Genomic DNA, 19,389 nt, shown 5'->3' with positions numbered 1-19,389 from the left:
GAGTGCGAGTACCAGCACCAGTAGACCTCAGCATACTGGTCTTATTTTTAACAGAGACAAACCTAACAAAGTTGACTTGGCAGCCACTCAGATACAAAAACTTTTAAATTTGATCGAGAAAAAATCAAAGAAATAGTTCTTGTTCAGTTTGTGTTGTGTGCCAAATGATTATTATAAATATTCTATTTATAAATAGTCATAGAGATATGTTAATATTTATAAATAGTCATAGAGATATGTTAATATTTTCAGTGGGTGATATTGAATGGGCTCTGATATCAATCGTAATTACCTGTCGAGAATTACCAGTTAATAAATTTACCTGTTGGTCAATGAACTTGCCATAAAAAAAACGTCGTTTTAAAAATGTTAACTTTAAAACTATAAAAGCTATGTTAATGCTTTGAGTTCAGTGGGTGATGTTGAACAGGCTCTCGTCTCTTTAGTCGTATTTACCTGTCACCTGTCGCATGCTATAAACAACACTATTTTTAATAATGGTAGCTTTAAAAGTCCATAAATAAAGTTAAATTTGTAGTTTTTGTTTTGTAAATTCTACAAATATTGGTTTTAATTGACAGTGATAGTAAAATACTAAAAAAAATGTATTCTTGAAAACAGACTTGACAATATGGTAAAATAACAGCCCTGTGATATTGTATGTACAAGTTTATGTATGACTGTGTGATTGATAAATATAGATGTTTATGTAAGCAGATAAAACTTCTTCTTGTAGGGTTTAATGTCTGCCTCCCCATCGCTTGATATCACACTTCTTCCTGTAGGGTTTAATGTCCCCTTCCCCATCGCGTGATATCTCAGATAAAACTTCTTCTTGTAGGGTTTAATGTCTGCTTCCCCATCGCGTGATATCACACTTCTTCCTGTAGGGTTTAATGTCTGCTTCCCCATCGCGTGATATCACAGATAAAACTTCTTGTAGAGTTAATGTCCGCTTCCACTTCGCGTGATATTACAGATAAAACTTCTTCTTGTAGGGTTAATGTCCGCTTCCACCTCAGGTGATATCACAGATAAAACTTCTTCTTCTCTTCTTGTAGGACTAAATTTCCACCTTGTGTGATATCGCAGACAGTAGATAAAACTGAACTGTGAACACATCACAGAACAGAGTTGCTTTCCTTATGTGGTGTCAATTTTCAGACCAGTTAGGGGAGGATATCTGGTCATTTAGGGCAACCATTTCCATACGGAAAATACATCTATAAGGAATTCTTTGATATGGGTAGGGTTATCTATACCTTAAGGTGTCTTAACTCAGCATGTGAGAATTCCAAACTTCCCCAGTCAGTCCGAAAATAGGCTCTCCCACTTCACTAATGTCAGCAAATAGTGTTAAACAATGCTTTTACGTAGGGGTGACCGAGTTGAGACTTAGAGCGTGGTTTATTACAGAGAATCCAAATCTATTTTCTCTGCCTAGATTCAAGTCACAAATAAACAGTTTTATGAATCTGGATTTGATATATATGTTAGGTCATAATGCTGAATTGATACTTTTATTTTTATAAGAATTCAGACAATTAGATATATATAACAACTCATATTGCACTGAAAAACTCTCACATGACGCATCCCAAAATAATATACCAGTTCAATGACAACAAAAAATACACACACATTTATGTATTCTGTATTTACATGGTTTCTTAACTTCGTTAGGTGGATATGTATTGCGATTTAAATCGTATTGTTATACGTTTTATGTTATGCCTATCTTTACAATACCCAGGTCAGCATTGCTGTTTAGTGCAATAGGCCCAAATTTTCTACATGAAAATGGCGGAAAAGTCAATACTTTCTTCAACAAAATCCTTCTCGATTTGAACTGAATAGTTAAGTGGGATAGGCCCAAATTTTCTACATTGATGAAAATGGAGGAAAAGGTCAACACTTTCTTCAACAGAATGCTTCTCTATTTGTTGGTATGAAGGAAGTTGTGTTAATTCGTTTGTTCTTAAGGCTTAGTCTAGCATAGGTAGGAGACGTGAGATCGATTAGGATGCCGATTCGATTTCATTACTATGGTTAAAGTTCTGTATATCTGAACTTTTTTTATATTAACATCATGGGAGTCTGTTTTATCAACTTCCCCCTCACCCTCTTTTCTTCAGTGTGCTTAAAGTTCTGACATTAAAGATGTAAATATCACTGCCAGTTAAATATGGGACCATTTTAATAGGAATATTTTAAAATCTAACTATGTTATATAATAATGATGGTGCGTGTGCTATAAGTGTCAAAGACTAATATATGTGTATATATGTAATGTGTTTTGGCACTTGTTAATTTGCTTTCAATATTTGTACAGATTTATTACAAATAAACTGTCACTGATGACATTTCCAAAATTAATTTGCAATTTTTTTTAAGGAGGGTGGGGTGGGCTGGGCTGTGGTAATCGAACGGGCAAGGAACTGAAAAGTTACCTAACCTAGAATATTTTGGGTTGGAATTGTAGAAAGCGCAGAGATGGCCCTTCCATGTTTTATTTAAAGTCAAGCCTTTACATGTCAGGGGTTGTACCTGATTTGTGTGCAAATGAAAGAACCCTTGGCAGTTGGAATTTAAAGAAAAAAAGAAAATTAAATGGGGTTTAACCTCCTATTGTTCTGCTCTGAACTAGGCTAATGAAGATGGGCATATGCCATTCAGTGTGCTATGAGGGAAATTTTGCCCAGACAGGGGCACTAAAGCCTGCTCTTATATCAAATTTCAACTGACAAGGGATCTTTTACGTGCATGCCAATGTGTACACGGGGCCTCAGTTTTTTTTATCCCATCCAAACAACTAGACAGCTTGCATCACTGACAAGAGGGAAATGCTTCTGTTGGGCATTGCAGTTACATTTAACTATATTGATGGGAGATTAAACCCCATTTCTGGGATGAATGATTCCAATGCAGCTTGTTGGGTAGAGATGTTTAGCAATATTGTACATTCCTTGTTTACAATTCACATTCAGACTCATTCGGGTCCAAAATTTTACTTGCCCATCATCTTTTTCACAGCCCCCCCCTTTTCCCCACCAGACCCTGTGGAACTTCATAGTTTTTACACAGACTCCTTTGGTTGGGAAGCAGCTATAGAGATAACAAACTTGTAGTGAATATTTTGAGATCGGATCATTTAGAGGAAGATCACACGAATCACCATTACTGAGTCTGGATATTTGGAACAATTGTATAAACTGGAACAATTTCCAGCACATTCACTGTAATACAAAATACATAATATGGAACACAATTACTATTTTATTTAAAGCGACGTTTCGTTGAGGGTTCTCTCAACGTTTTCAATTGCTAAATGCCGCTCAAAGAAGACATTCACTGTACTGAAAAATATGGATGAAAATCAACTACTGACATTTAAAGAGAGAGGGATTAACTCAACACAAACCAGGTCATTTTGTTTTCAATAATTCACATACAGGGAGGGGCCTTAAGCAGTGGAAGGAAACCAGAGGACCCAGTAAAAAAAAACCTCATGTCACATAAAAGCTGGGAATCAAAACCATGCCAATGACAACCTTATGATCTAAAGCGCATGCCTTAAAAGTCTACGGAGCAGGTCAATCTGAACAGAGGAGAAACCGTTCCTTTCAATTTGATTGCTATTTCAATGCTCAACCGTCCTGGACATTATTACTGAATATTCAGCTATAGGTTCTGGCACAAAGTTATATCCAAATTTTCCCCTTTCTAAACATTGAGGACGACATCCCTTCCCCTATTATAGAGGTTTCTGTATCCTCGGGCCTGCGGACCAGCTCTAGAGGGACCGTGGAAAATTAGGATAGAAATATACAATTTGGCAGACATGTGGTGGTCAGTTTGAAACATGGGGCAGAAATAAAAACAAACATTAATTTACAAATCCATAAATTTTATCACCAAAACTAACAAAACTTCATATCACATGTACAATTGTGGGCTGTTTGCTCATCCATTTACTTTTTGTAAAGTCATACTTCAGCAGTTCTTCATTTCACACTTCAGCAATTCTTCATTTTACACTTCAGCAATTCTTAATTTCACACTGAATGTTTGTATTTCACTATATTTGACATTCATTATCTATTACTTAGTTCTTTACAATTTGTTTGTTAATAAGATCCTAAAATTAACATTTTGGTTTTGTAATATATGACTTTGAATTCAGTTCGGGAAAAGCAAACAGCCCATGGTGGTTTAAAATTGACATCATCCATCATAATGCAGCAAAATAAGTAGTGAGAAAAAAACATGGTTTTAATAGTTTTAAATACATGCATTTCCGGTTCTTATTAAGTGACAATACCGAAACATAGGTTGCCAGGCAATGAACCATACACCAACCAACAGTCAAGTATTCCTTATGGCCAAGTCATCAAAGATTTTAATAAAAATTACAATTTTTGGAAAAATATTTGTAAATATAACCCTGCTATGTCCTCTAACTGAATACAATGAAAGTAATAATACTGTACTCAACTTGAAATTATTCTTAAGTCTGAGAATGCTTTGTGAAATCAGGGCCTGGTATATTCATAAATTGCTAAAAACTCCTCTTTTAACTTCCTTTGTGGAAGTGAAAGAATATCTGAATTCAGAAGATGCTTAAATTACATGTAACATGTTACGTCCATTTTCCAAATTTTGACTTGAATGCTCTTTCAATGAGCAAAATGAAATAACTATTATTTATTCAACATAAATGACTTGAGGATATTTCAGACGAAGAACTTTGATTTGAGAGAGGTGTCCCAAAGTATCCTAAATAAATTTGGGATTGTTACAAATGTCAGTATCGTGGTCAAGCCAGCATTAATGCCCAGAATACAAAGCTTAAAATAATTTAAATAATATGATTTCTCAACAAAACACACATATTTTTAACAAATATAGATTCTCATATAAACATACATTAAATATAAAATGCAATCATGGCATATCAGAACAAACAATTTCTGAGATACGTGTACCTGAAAGTCATCATTAATTATGGGAGAGAGAGAGAAATGTAGTTTAAGGTCTCCTGATACAGACTAGATCATTTCAGGACTAACATATGGTTTAATTTTATTTCAATAATTCGCTTGTGCGTAGGGGTCTTTAGCAGTGGGAGGAAACCTGAGGACCCGCAGAAAACCAACGAGGTTGGACAGGCGACCCTACCCATCGTTGCGTACAACCGGGGAATTGAAACTATGCCATTTGACTCAATGACAGACCTTGAGATACATTAATTATGAAATTGCCAAACTACTTTAATTTTTGTTCTTCAGGAACACCGGTCAAATGTTTTTTTGTTTTTTTTTCTTTTCTTTATGCTCTTTTCACAAAAGCTTTTACTTCTAATTTTTTGAGTTTTGAAATATTAAACAAAACATTGTTCTCGTGACAGGAATGGCTTTTGCTTCATCAAGATTCTTGAGATCTAAAAATTAAATTAGCTTAGCAGGGTGGTCTCAAAACTTTCTATTGTAAAATAACCCTGTACGCTGCTATCTTAACGTTCAATGTCCCAAAAATGTGACAGCTTCCAAAGTACTATAACTAAAAATGATAGTTTTAACCATGAAGTAAATGGCAGTTCTGTAGACCTATATTCACTGAGCACGGTTCAACACAACCCCATAAAAACAGCAGAGATTCTCTTTTGTGATGCGCAGTAGCATTGTGGGACAGTTGCAACAAGGGGTGGGAGTGGGGAGAAAACCCATGTTGTTGGACAGGCGACCTTACTTTTTTTCACGTACAAGTGGGGAATCGAAACCATGCCACCTGACTCAATGAAAGACCTCATGATGCAACACGCACACCTTAACCGAGTAGAATAATGAAGATGGGACAAGCATGATGGAAATTTGCCATAAAACCGTATATTTTGTTGCTGTCATTTAATGGACATTGGTCTCTACTAATCACGTATTTTGAGACAAACATTTGATAGTTTTGTTCTTTTTGTTTATATTGAAAAATGAAACTAGAATTTGCAGTCCTCGTCATCCAATCTTTAGACATCAATGATAAAAGCTGTAATAAATGCCCTTTTAATTTTAATAAAAGATTTTATTGAAGTCCACTTCAGAACACACACATATTCTTAATATTGAAGTGTGAAAAATATGGAATAATGTTGTATACAATGTGAAAAGATTAGTTTTCAAGCAAATATCTGTCTACAATAAATATTTTTCACTTTACTGAATTCACAAATTTTTTCACATCTTTCTTTCGTATTTTTCACATCTGTAGTTGACTGTTTCAATAGCCAATAAAACAACGAGATGTGATCACATGATGAATGGATTGTTCCACAGTTTTCAGCCGATGATAAATAACCTAAAATATCTCATATGTGTCAAAATAAGCGCACTCCAAATCCAAACGCTTGTTTTATGCGCTCCCAAAAATGATTTTGCCAGCCTTGAACAGTTCTATCATAATCAGCATCAGGAATTCCTACTTGTTGTATATGTAAATCGGTACAGTCTTCTTTTTCCGTTAATTCTATCGTCACAGTAGAATAATGTTCATCTGGCCACGATTTCACACGCCATTTTTTAACTAACTTTTTATTAGGAATCTGTATGACAAAAGAAAAGTATCAGATATTAATAATGGAAAACATTAAAATAAATCAAAATAAAAGCTTACTTTCAATTGGTTTGGTATTAATACATTCATAATGGAAGAACAATTCAAAAGAGCTAAGAATTACCAAATTGCACCTGATGATAATTTCTTTGTTCCAAGATCTGTGTTTCAGGCAACAACTATATTCCCTAGTCCTTAGAAACAGACAATAATATAGAGTTCCAGATTATGTGCATTAATAAAACAAAAAATAATTAAAAATTAAAAAAAAAAAACCCAAAAAACAAGAAAACTCACCAATTCAATAAATTCTCCACTTATATTTCCACCATTTAAAGAAAATTTACCTCCCTTTTCTGCTTCGACTATAGCTGTTGCTCCTGTGAAAGCTGAAACCATCTGTAAAATTCAAGTATGGGGTTAAAATTCAAGTATTTGGTAACAATTTAAGTATTTGGTCACAATTCGTATTTGGTTACAATTCAAAATTCAAGTATTTGGTTAGAATTCAAGTATTTGGTTACAATTCAAGTATTTGGTTACAATTCAAATTTTGGGTTACAATTCAAATTTTGGGGATAAAATTCAAGTTTGGGGATAAAATTCAAGTATCCGGTTAAAAGTTGAAGAGATAGAAATGGATGGAGTTCACTGCCCTTCAACAAAATACTTTGGATCAGTTTGGGACTTACAAGCAGGTTTTATTTCCTCTGTGGATAATGTTTAAATGTTTAAACATACATTATTCAAGAGCTAATTCTGCCTATTGCAGGTCTTTCTTTAGGCCTCAAATGTTATATAAAGTGTTACTTAGACATTTATTAACAAAATAAGACCATAATCAACTCTCAATGGCATCGGATATTTGAGATTTTAACTAGATTAGAACGGTTCTCCATTTAAAAATTTATCTAAATGTTATCTAAATTTGAGATATTTACTGGATTAGGATATGATTTGCTGCTCAACTTTCATTCATGATTAAATCATGAAATGGATAATCGAGACTGTTTTTTATCGTACCGACTTTAGTAATGATGATAGAGGCTAGGCCAAAAATTCAATCGCTAAATTCTCGGTTCAGAGTGGATCAATTTGACTGAAATTTTCAGCAAATACCCTTTACATTATCTAGTTTTTAACTATCATAGTGAGAACTGCCAGCTCTTTATCTAATCTCCCATAATGTATCTTTAAATGAACTTACTCCAGGATCAGTTAATGTTTAAATGAACTTACCCCAGGATCAGTTAATGCTCTATATAAATCAGATGCTCGACATTTAAATTCTTCTTTTGATTTCAATGTTTTTGTTCGTATTTTTGTGCCTGTATCTTTTGAATCTGCTTTCTTATGAATTATTTTATTCATTTCTTTCTTAGCAATATTCTGAAAAAAAAAATAATATGAAATGGGGTTTAACATCCTACTTTTGTGCACCAACTAGGCTAATGAAGACAGGCATACATCATGTAGTGTGTTATGAGGGAAAATTTTGCCCATACAGCCATGGGTTCTTTTGCAGGCATGCTAACGTTATTTTACACTAGTTTGTTTTAATCTGCTTGTAAGTGAAATATTATTTACCTCCGTGCCGATATTATTATCTGTTATTTTAGTTGTTCCTCCCAATGTTTTAGTTGGCAAGACAATTCCTTGACTATATTCTGAAAATATAAGTGAATAAATTAATATAAAAGCAAGTCTGACTCTGTGGTTTACAGTTGACTTGTCAAGTTGCTCTTCATCGAATCCTGTCAGACGAGATCCTTAACATGCTGCCAAATGGTGTACATTTTACCTCTTGATTTTTGTCCCGTCCGAATGACAAGACACTTCTTCTTTCACCACTCATTATGAAAAAGTAAGCTGGAAATTCCAGAGGATATTCTTTGGCAAACACTAGGATAGAAACCAAGGCCCCCTGGTTAGTGAGTCAGATCCGTACTCAGCAAGCCAAACTGGGTTGAATGTCCACTCAACACAAACTAAGTCATTTTGGGACTAACATGTTTCAAATATATTTCAATAATTTGTTACAGCGTAGGGGTCTTGAGCAGTGGGAGGGAACCGGAGGACCTGGAAGAAAACCTATGAGGTTAGACAGGAGACCCTACTCTTTGTCGCGTATAAGAGGAGAATCGAAACCACATCACTATAATAAGGTGGTTAAAGAGAGAGAGAAATGGAGTTTAACGTCCACTTGACACAAACTAGGTCATTTCGGGACTAACATATGGTTTAATTTTATTTCAATAATTTGCTTGCGCATATGGGTCTTTAGCAGTGGGAGGAAACCGGAGGACCCGGAGAAATCCCACGAGGTTGGGGTGGTTCAAGAGTTCTTACCTTCTCTAAGATCTTTGATATATTTAGCTATCTGTGCTTGTATTATGGGTGTTCCAGTCCTTCTCATTATTTCTTTAACTTTATATGCTTCATCAGACGTATTATCACATGTTACACGAATCTTAAATCACAAATATAATAGTATAACAGAAAATACTCAAATCACAAAGTGAGAGAGAGAGAAACAAATGGGGTTTAACATCCACTCGACACAAACTAGGTCATTTCGGGACTAACATTTTTTTATTTCAATAATTCGCTTGCGCGTAGGGGTCTTTAGCAGTGGGAGGAACGAGGACCCGGAGAAAACACATGAGGTTGGACAGGCGAACCTACTCCTTGTTATGTATAACCAGGGAATCGAAACCACACCAGTTGACTAAAAAACAGACCTTATGGCGCACTGCGCATGCGCAAACCATTCAGCCATCCAAACCACTCCTAATTCAAATTACTAAGTATTAAAGACATCACTGAACCCAAAATAAATAGAACATGTAATATTCGACATACATGCTCTATTGAATAAAAACCACATAAACGGCAGAATCTACAAATCTTTCTTTTAAAAAATTACACTGCAATTGTCTTAAAATTTTTGAATTACAGAAAACCCAAATATATGTATTATAATTATTACCTCTATCTCATCAGGATCATTTTCTTCACTAAGATTAGGTATTTCAAACTCTCCTTTATATGTTGTTTCTGTTTCATCTATAAAACCTATAATAAATGAAATGAAATTTAAAGTCCTACTCCTATACTGGGCTAATGAAGACGGGCATACACCATACAGTGTGCTATGAGGGAAATTTTGCCCGGGCAGCGCCACTATCGCCTACTCTTATATCGAATTCCAACTGCCAAGGGATCTTTTACGTGCATTCCAATGTATACAAGGGACCTCGGTTTTTCGTATCATCCGAAGGACTAGACAGCTGCCCTTGTCAGGCCCTCCATCCTGCATCACTGACAAGGGGGGAACCATGCCGGAAAATCTGGATGAACTTTCCCGGCCAATGCAGGGATCGAACACCCGACCTCCAGGCTAGCGAGAAACCTATAATAAAGTGTAAAAACCTAACATAAAAATTACACATGGCCGTCACATAGGAATTTCTTTTGTTAGTGAGTAATAAGGACGTGTTCATGGAGACTTAATTAAATTTATTCCATCTCTCCAATAAGGTTGATCACTCAAAATGTTTGGTACCAGTTCATTTATGCCTGACATTCTGTTACATGTTGTGGAACTGTGTAGGTACAACCAAAACTATCATTTTCATGTTTGTCAACTATATAAAAGATTCCCCCCCAAAAATAGTAAATTTGATACATACACCCCGCCCCTCTTACTCACAGAGCCACTGCGACTCCATAATTGAGATTCAAGATATTATGTTGAACTAGAGTAGATTTCATAAAAGTAATTATTTTACCTGACCATTTTCCACTGATTTCCCACTCATAAAAAAATATCAATTTGGCTTTCCTGTTATTAGCTGATGCCTCGCCTTCTATCTTTGATAATTCCTTTATTTCACATTCTCCTGTAATATCAAATTTAATTCTTAGAATTTAAAATTTATTTTATTTTGATATGAGGTTCAAATAAAATCAATATTTCCAGACATGCTATGCAAATCAATGGAAACCAAGTTTTGACTTGTTAAAAAGGGTCTCTGTATAATGATTTAACTGTAAGTTTATAATTGGGAGAAAATCACCAAGAGAAAATCATCAACTTTTCCATAATTCAAGTAAACAAAATAGCATTATCAACTTGTTTATATTTTGATGTATCTTTCATCCCTAATATTATGTCATAATTTACATGCTGAGCATTATGTTATAAATACATGTATAATCTCCCTAATCAATTTCAATGTAATGTAATTATAATTAACAGATTACATGTTAAGATGAATTGTATCTTTTTTCTTAATCTGTTTACAAATCTGAAACTCAATCACTCTTAATCTGATTACTGGTAAATCTAATTAGTAGCTATTGAAACTTTTAAGAATAGATTAAGTATAATTACCTGTACCATCTTTAACCTTTAACCCAACTAACAATTCTTTTAACTTGTCTTTAGACCAAGTCGAGGCATTTTTTTCCACCCTTAAATTTTTAGATAAATTTAATAACATACTTCAATAACTGAACGGAAAAGAAAAACAAATAAAATTTAAAGTATATATATTAGTTCCATTATATGCCCTGGATATTCGTCCAACAATGAGATACGTCATACACGTATAATGATAAATGCTTTTTTCTTTGATAGGCCAAGTCGAAGCTTGGAAATAAGGCACCTGTCACAGACAATGTCAGTCACAGATTCAGGTTTTGTCAGGCACAAAACCTCTGGTGCCTGTCATTTTGTCCGGCACTGATTTGTCTTTTATATTGATACTATTAATATATGTCCGGCACTAAGTTGAAAATGTCAGGTGCTATTTCATTACTGCCTGACATTTTGTCAGGTACACCTAAAACCGTTATTTCCAGGCCTGTCCAACACAGGAATCAAACTGCAGACCTGGTTAAACAGCTGGCACAAACCGCAACCAACAAGGAATTTTCTTGATTAAAAGATTTGAAAGTATCAAAAATTACATTATAATTATAGTACTCTGAATGTTTTTCGGACAAATCTATATATATATATATATATATATATATTACCATTTACCAACATGGTAGCTATATGGCATAAAATAATTTGGTTTTTTTTAAACTGTATATATTAAAAGTCGTGAGTCAGAATATTATGGATTAGACCTACTCTTCAATTTTTAAATTTAAAACATCGATATCTACTCAATGAATGGATTAACAGAATAGTCTGAATGTTTCCATTCAAAATTTTACACCGCAGGCCTTTGGCTTTTATAAATTAAATAACGCCAATAACTAACCTCAAGGCCTAAATATTTTAAATAAAAAGAGACTGAGAGAGCGATCCACTTTATAATTAATAAGATCACATACTTGTTCGGTATTGACAAAAACCTCGATAAATTAATATTGTTGACAATGACATATCAGTTCAATATATGTACATTAAAACTCATATACACAGTGATTGTAAATGCTTTTTATTTAGACGTTTTTTTCTCAGACGAAAAGTGAAAAGCAAGCTTGATTCCTTACCAATGCCAGTTGTTTACGTTTGTTGCGTCGGGCCGCTCTTCAACAATCCACCTTGGATCGCCTTCTCCCCATTTGGCCATATTTTCCTGTCAGTAATGTACAGATGAAGCCTGGAGGAACTTCAGTCGATAATTAACCAAAATTTCGCGATAGTTCAGTTTACTTGTTAAAAAAAGATTAACATGAGCACGCGAGTGTCGTTTCCCGTTTCTCGAATGTACACCGGAAGTAATCTTATAAAGGTCACTTCGCACGCACCGATACCAAGTCGCCCTTATTTTCATTAAAATCGCCCAAGGAAATAAAAATTCAGTTCTAAACTTAAGTTAATAAGTGGTGCATATTGCAAAATGTACATTTTATTTATAAATAATAATAAATAATAAAACAAGGACAAATATAGAATTTTTATTTCCGATTTGACGTCCCATAATGGATGAGCTGGTTACCAGTGAGTAAATAGCCTTTTTTTAACCAGACACTTAAGAATTTTGTTTTTCTTTTATTTCAACAAAAACACAATATTCTATTAATTAATTATGTCACTAAATAATGGACTTTTTTTTTTAAAAAACCCAAAACAAATCTAGAAATAACTGAAATTGAATATTAAAGATAGTACCTCAATTTTTAAATTTTTTTTTTAGAATTTAGAATGTTCTAGAATATTCTAAATCAATTAAATGGAATGCTTCAATCAATTTTCATGAATATCACATATTGAATGATATATTAAAATATTTTTTTATTCTATACACACCCATACACCTATTTAGTAGATATGAAGCGGTGCGTTGAAAGGAGTAGCCTAGGTTCAAATTTCTCAGAAGCTGTGATGGCTCCGTGAGTAAGCTCTGGGTCTCTATACCAGGAGGTCCTGGGTTGAATCCTGGTGTTGGCTAAGAAAGTTCCTTAAGATTTTCCTCCGTGGTTAACTCTTGTCAGTGATGCAGGACGAAGGACCTGTCAAGGAACACAGTATCTAGTTGTTAGAATGGGACAAAAAACTTTGAAAGATGTCACCTATTTTCATTTCAAAGTCTACTGGTTTAAATCGTCGAAAAAATTGACGCCCTGTGTACAAATAATTTGGTCATTTTGAGACTAACATATGGTCTTTTTTTCTATGGGCGTTTATTGGTTTAAACTTTAAAGCCTGCCCGTGAAATCCAAGCTCTGTCATTGAATCAAGTGTGGCGTGGTTTCGAATCTTCACTTGAATGTGACAAGGAGTAGGGTTACCTGTCCAATCTCATGAGATTTCTACGGTTTCCTCCCACTGCTAAAAGACCCCTACACGCAAGCAAATTATTGAAATGAAATTGAATCATGTTAGTCCTGAAATTACCTAATTTGTGTCGAGTGGATGTTAAACCCCATTTCTCTCTCGCAATGCTAGGGAGGAAAATTTGCTCGGACAGTGACATTTATGATTACTCTTCTTCAAAATCCAACTGCCAAAGGTTCTGCAATGGTATATGCACACTAAATGTACATCCAAACGATTAGGCAGCACTTCACTTATCAGCCTCACAGGAGCTACATGTAGGAAGTGGGAATCAAGCTTCAAAAGTCAAGAGTCAAATGCCTTTACCACGATCCCTGAATGCATTAAAGTAGGCCTACAACAATCAAAATATTGTAAGTTCTCAGAACAGCCATCATCTCCAATAAAATAAATATACAAAGGTTTTTTTAAATACATTTTATTTACATTAATTTATATAAACATATAAGAAAGAACTGAAATCCTATGGTGACAGGCCTGGGCAGCAATACATTATTTTACAGTCTTCTAAATTATTTCTATAGATAAACATAGAGTCTTGTCAGATTCTCTAATACACCCACCAGCAGCAAGCTCTAAAATTAACGTCAACAAATCTGAACAAGTTTGAAAAAAGCCATAAAAATTGTAAAACATTCCACAGAGAATTTTGTGCTGTATCACATTCACACAATTAGTGATGATAGTACATGTATGTTCCTGTCCCTAGAAGACAAGCACTAATATATATTATCAAAACCGTTATTGAAATTATGCCTGTCTTCGTTTAGCTCAGTTGGAACAGAACAGTAGGGCATTAAATCCCATTTCATCTCAGTTAGTTATGACATATGTCTACATAAAACAGCACTTTTATAAAAACCGGTATCAAAATTATTCCCCTTTTTTCTTTTCAGGTATATATTCTATGGTACACTCGGGTAATTTCTTCTGTAGATCATCAATAACTGCTGGCATATTTCGTACTTCCGGTAAATCAAACATTTTCAATCTTTTCAAATTCCTGTATCAGAAAGGAAGAAGATATAAATTAGAATAAAGTGTACAAGACAATTGCAAGGAAACTATGGGGGTACTCGATTGAACGTTTCGGAATTGAATTCCTTCAATTCCAAAAATAGTGACAATCGAGGGAAAAGGTGGATTTCGGGCTACAACGCATGCGTCGACTGGATAAGTAAATATCTTAACCAACCATGCAGCCGAAAGCTTTTAATTACGTCACGATTCTACTCACACCACCTCCGTTGTTGAGACTGACAGAACTGTGACAAAACTGAATTCCGCGTTACTCGATTGCAATTCTGTCAATTCGGGAAGTTCTGGACTGTGAATCGAGCATCCCCCTCTAACATGCATAAATTTGATGATCCTTTTTAAAGAGGTAACTGACCATTTCAAGGTTCGTGGGAAATGGACAATTTTTCAGTTACCGGTATTTCAATTTATTTCAATACTGTAACAAAATCTAAATGTGAACAATTGTATCAAAGTGCTCCATAACTTTTATCAAGTTTAGAAATGTTCTATACATATAAACCCATTAATAATATGTATTGGTTGTGTTTAATTACCGACTGATAACTGCCACATGTTATTGGGGATGTATTTATTACTAGAGTGTTAAGACCAGATGTTAGTATCAGATTGCCCTCCTGTTTGAAGGTATAAGACCTATTATTTCCTGTAGTTTGGGAGACGAGCTTATGGACTCACCCGAGTTCAGTGGTTTAGCAGAGGGTCGGAATGGTTGCTTTTAAAAGGGGCTTACCTTCCTGGTATATCCTTTAGTAATGCACTGTGTTTATGGTCTTGTTTAGGTACCTGTCTTATACATGTTCAATTTTTATATTCTTGTTCCTGGTTTAAATAGGGAGCCACAGTGGCTAAGTGAGTAAATTGCTGGCTCGCGGGTTTGCTCTCCCGGTGTTGGCCAAGAAAGTTCTTCAGGATTTGCCAGCGTCGTTTCCCCTTGTCAGTGTTGCAGGACAGAATGGCAGACAAGGACAGCTGTCTAGCCATTCGGATGGTACAGAAAACCGTGGTCCTGTGTACTCATTGGCATGCACGTAAAACATCCCTAGGCAGTTGATATAAGCGTAAACCGTAGTGCCGCTGTTCAGGCAAAATTTCCCTCATAGCTCACTGTATGGCGTATGTCTGTCGGAGCAGAACAGTAAGACGTTAAACCCCTTTTCATTTTCCTGATTTAAATAAAAGTTATATTTACCAAACTGATATTCTGTTATAAACTGATAGTGTTATACAAACAATAAAAAAGAAAGGTTGCCAGGCAACGAAACATACGCCCACAGCAGCTAAATCGTCCGGGCAGTCAACAAGAGTTGTCGCATATTTTTACTTTCTTTTGGTGATGAAAAATTTATAATACACTAAAATCTGATTAAGAGTAACAACTCATGAAGTAATTATCAGAAAATCATTAGAATTTGTTTGTTTTTATAAAGTTCTGTCCCATGCTAATGTTTAGTATACGAAACATTTAATATCATGGAATATAGCTGTTAAAGTTATCAAAATTCATTGAAAATCAGTATACTTGTTTGTCTCAAGACCTTAAACACTGTATAAATTTAAAGTCAATTGTATATTACTTTGTCCTCTAGAGCATCCACAAGATATTTTGAAGTGATCAACAGACCGACGGACGGACGGGGGCGACGACAATATACGACCACATTTCAATGTGGGCGTATAAAAACCAAAATCTTACTTTAATTGTTGAATTGGCTGTAAACCCTGGTTTGAGATATCTCCACAACTACTTAATTGTAAATAAATCAACGAGTCTTTAACACAGGGCAAATAACTTAATGCTGAATCATCTAAATAACCACAATTATGAAGAGTTATTCTTTTTACATGTTTTAATCCTTCTGAAAAAAAAAGAAAAAAGACCTGGTCTTTTACACAAATTCGTTGAATTTTACATAATTATTAAACAGTGGAGGATAATTACACAACAAAACATAGACAGACCCAATCTGATTAAAATGTAGATCCTATTTTCGTTTTTTGTTTTTTTTATAGTTCAAAATTTTGTTTTAGTTGTCTTCACAACAATAGGACCTGTGTTGGGTTGAGTTTTTAGCGTGCTGTGTGCAGAACTATGGATAGACATTAGCAGTGATAGAAAACAAATCAAAACAAAAGTTGTATTTACGAATACCTACTTGAAAAACCGATGCTCATTGGTTAAGATAGCTGACATCATATGGTCAAAATTCATTTGTATGACCCCTGACGCAACCTCCCACTACTACGGGTCAGGTCTGCATATAGTGGATGTCATTGAAAGTATAAAAAAAAACTAAATGAAATATAGATCTTATTTTAATCAGATTGAGACAGACCAAACAATGCAGACATCAGAAATACATCAGCTAGTATTTTGAAGTTAGCGTGCATTGTCCACCAACATAATCTTGCTTAGCCCAAATTTCAGATATGTTTTTCTGGAGGTGATGGGCAGATATATATAAATTAATCAAATGAAGCTACTTCTAATTCATTCATTCTTCGTTTCAATTAAAATGTTCAAAGCCTTAATAAAACTGAATTCTTGATAGTTGTATGACTGGGAAGATAGCATTGATATTATAGAAACTTGGAGACGTATATACCTAAATGAGGAAATCCAACTGCCATTACAGCCGAATCTGATGCATCAATTTCTTCTATTTGATAATTCTTGAAATTACTGCCAGGTAGCGTGTTATAATCTTTTACCCAGTGATTGAAATTCTGCCATTTAACAGATGCTCCACATCTCAATAACCATTCTGCACATGCTCTGTCAGGACCAACTTGTTTTCTCCTGTCATTGTCAACCCTAAAGTTAATTAAATAATAATAAAATATTAATCAGTTCATTTATAATATATAAAAAACCCAGAATAAACATATGCACAACATTATGATAAGAGAGAGAGAGAAATGGGGTTTAACGTCCACTCGACACAAACAAGGTCATTTCGGGACTAACATATGGTTTAATTTTATTTCAATAATTCATTGCGCGTAGGGGTCTTTAGCAGTGGGGGGAAACCGGAGGACCCGGAGAAAACCCACGAGGTTGGACAGGCGACCCTACTCCTTGTCACGTACAACCGGGGATTCGAAACCACGCCAGTCGACTCAATGACAGACTTTATTAAACAGCGCGCGCACGCTAACCATTCAGCCATCCAAACCCCCCCCCCCCCCACATTATGATAAATGAAATGAAATGAAATGGGGTTTAACATCCTACTGTTCTGCTCCTAAACTGGGCTAATGAAGATGGGCCTACACCATACAGTGTGCTATAAGGGAAATTTTGCCCGGGCAGCGGCGCTATGGCTTACTCTTATATATCGAATTCCAACTGCCAAGGGATCTTTTACATGCACGCCAATGTGTACACGGGGCCTCGTTTTTTTGTACAATTCTAACGATTAGACAAGGGGAAACCACGCCGGAAAATCTGGATGAACTTTCTCGGCCAATGCAGGCATCGAACACACGACCTCCAGACTAGCGAGCCAGAGTCTTACCCACTTAGCCACCGTGATCCCCTACATTATGATAACTTTTTTGTCTCCAACAATAAACTCAATATAATTGCCCTACACATTTGTTACTGTACTTGCTTGAAAATGTTCAGGAAATACTCTTTGGCATGTCATGGAAATAAATTAGAAATTGTTCTTGCATAACTATGTGTCATAGTTTATTGTTCTATCCAGTTACTAAATACCTCTAAAGGATTAAAGTGTCCAACAATGATTTTCACTTGGTTGTTAATTGAGACTATGGTCTATGAGACCAAGACACAACAGTCTAATGAACAAACAAAAAAGCCATGACATAGACTATATAGAAATGACGTGAAATAAGCTAGTCAGCATAGAGGTATACTCATTTGTTAGGGTCAACTCACCATGCATGTGAAATTAGACAGTTGACGAGGTATACTTATAGGGTATGGTCAAAGCATAAAATGTTGTGCAGTGATGAAAAATGTTTTCTTTTACCAATAATGGGAAGTGTGCAAAATATGAACTGGGTTAAGTGACTTCTCTAACTGGCAGTCAACTGTTGCACGATTAATGCAAACAACTAACCTAGCCACCCAGTGCTTAACATTTATTTTGACATTCATACCTGTTAAAAATTGCATTTAACCAGCCCCATAAGTTTCTATTTGTTGGTTTGTATAGTTCAGAAGTCTTGTAAACAGATTGAAATAACGAAACTGACACACCCCTTTGCTGGAAATAGAGAATAAAATTCAGTCAATTACATCAACAGTTTTATAATTTCTTGTGTAATTTCTGTCCATCAATTTTTTCTATACCTATAAAATAATACCTGAATGCAATAGAATTAGTTTGAGTGTTGGACAGATTCAAAGTCTAGTTCAAAATCTTTGATGTATATGTTAATCTCATAATTCTATTAACCTCTATATAAGGCTAAATTAAGGGAAATAACTTTGTTATTATACTATAGGCAGAAATAATATATCTTTTTTATATCTAATTTCATAGTCTTTCTGATGAATTTTGTCATTATATATTAACATAACGTAAATCATGAGCCGGTTTTGACAAAATGTCTATTATGATTTTTTGTGGCCGTTTTGACCAAAATATTCAACAAGATCTTTTTTCAATTTTTTTGCTATGCGTATTGTTCAAAAAAGGCAAAACCCGGTGAATACTAGCAAGTCCGGCTGAATAACTTCAAGTGACTGTCAGTACGCCAAGTTCTTGCAAAGTTTTCTTTCTTGACAGGTAAGGAAAATCATAATGTCTTCAATGTTCATGACAAAGGTTACTGACAAAAATTTAAAGGAATTATTTACCAAGACAATATTCATTTCGCCTTTCAGGCATTATAGTCTTGCTTAACCAGACATCCCAAAATAATTTTATATCGTCTGGATGTTCTTGACGAAGGCAGGTGCGCTTCATTTGATTGGC

The 19,389-nt window shown here is 34.8% G+C and overlaps 2 protein-coding genes across 3 annotated transcripts; both read right to left on the bottom strand.

The window, feature by feature from the left end:
* Positions 1-3,890: 3,890 nt before the first annotated feature.
* LOC126822093 (activator of 90 kDa heat shock protein ATPase homolog 1) lies at positions 3,891-12,349 on the bottom strand. Of its 2 annotated transcripts, none has more exons than XM_050550842.2 (9): positions 12,115-12,349; positions 11,000-11,109; positions 10,395-10,505; positions 9,593-9,678; positions 8,953-9,073; positions 8,191-8,270; positions 7,843-7,992; positions 6,901-7,002; positions 3,891-6,592 (listed from the first exon to the last, which is right to left on the bottom strand). In XM_050550842.2, the coding sequence occupies exons 1-9, from the start codon at positions 12,192-12,194 to the stop codon at positions 6,368-6,370; spliced, it is 1,065 nt and encodes a 354-aa protein (XP_050406799.2). In that variant the 5' UTR covers positions 12,195-12,349; the 3' UTR covers positions 3,891-6,367. The 2 variants fall into 2 exon arrangements, with proteins under 2 accessions (XP_050406799.2, XP_050406800.2); XM_050550843.2 differs by having other exon boundaries at positions 11,000-11,079.
* A 1,458-nt stretch (positions 12,350-13,807) lies between these two features.
* Positions 13,808-19,352, bottom strand: LOC126822094 (ATP synthase subunit s, mitochondrial). Its single transcript, XM_056101233.1, has 5 exons — positions 19,272-19,352; positions 18,569-18,675; positions 17,047-17,255; positions 16,137-16,299; positions 13,808-14,405 (listed from the first exon to the last, which is right to left on the bottom strand). Exons 1-5 carry the CDS (start codon positions 19,284-19,286, stop codon positions 14,276-14,278), a joined length of 624 nt encoding a protein of 207 aa, XP_055957208.1. The 5' UTR covers positions 19,287-19,352; the 3' UTR covers positions 13,808-14,275.
* Positions 19,353-19,389: the final 37 nt, after the last annotated feature.

Source organism: Patella vulgata, chromosome 5, assembly GCF_932274485.2.
Source record: "Patella vulgata chromosome 5, xgPatVulg1.2, whole genome shotgun sequence".
Classification (NCBI taxonomy): Eukaryota; Metazoa; Mollusca; class Gastropoda; family Patellidae; genus Patella; species Patella vulgata.
This window is presented reverse-complemented; position numbering and strand designations above follow the sequence as displayed.

Excerpts from the sequence above, each read along its gene's own strand:
- LOC126822093 (XM_050550842.2), bottom strand. The coding sequence starts at position 12,194 with ATGGCCAAATGGGGAGAAGGCGATCCAAGGTGGATTGTTGAAGAGCGG. Across the intron at positions 7,993-8,190 it reads ATAATAATATCGGCACGGAG|AATATTGCTAAGAAAGAAAT; the intron begins GTAAATAATATT and ends TTTTTTTTTCAG. Across the intron at positions 7,003-7,842 it reads GAGCATTAACTGATCCTGGG|ATGGTTTCAGCTTTCACAGG; the intron begins GTAAGTTCATTT and ends TGAATTTTACAG.
- LOC126822094 (XM_056101233.1), bottom strand. Across the intron at positions 17,256-18,568 it reads TTAAATGCAATTTTTAACAG|GGTTGACAATGACAGGAGAA; the intron begins GTATGAATGTCA and ends AATTAACTTTAG. Across the intron at positions 16,300-17,046 it reads AGTTGGATTTCCTCATTTAG|AAGGATTAAAACATGTAAAA; the intron begins GTATATACGTCT and ends TTTTTTTTTCAG.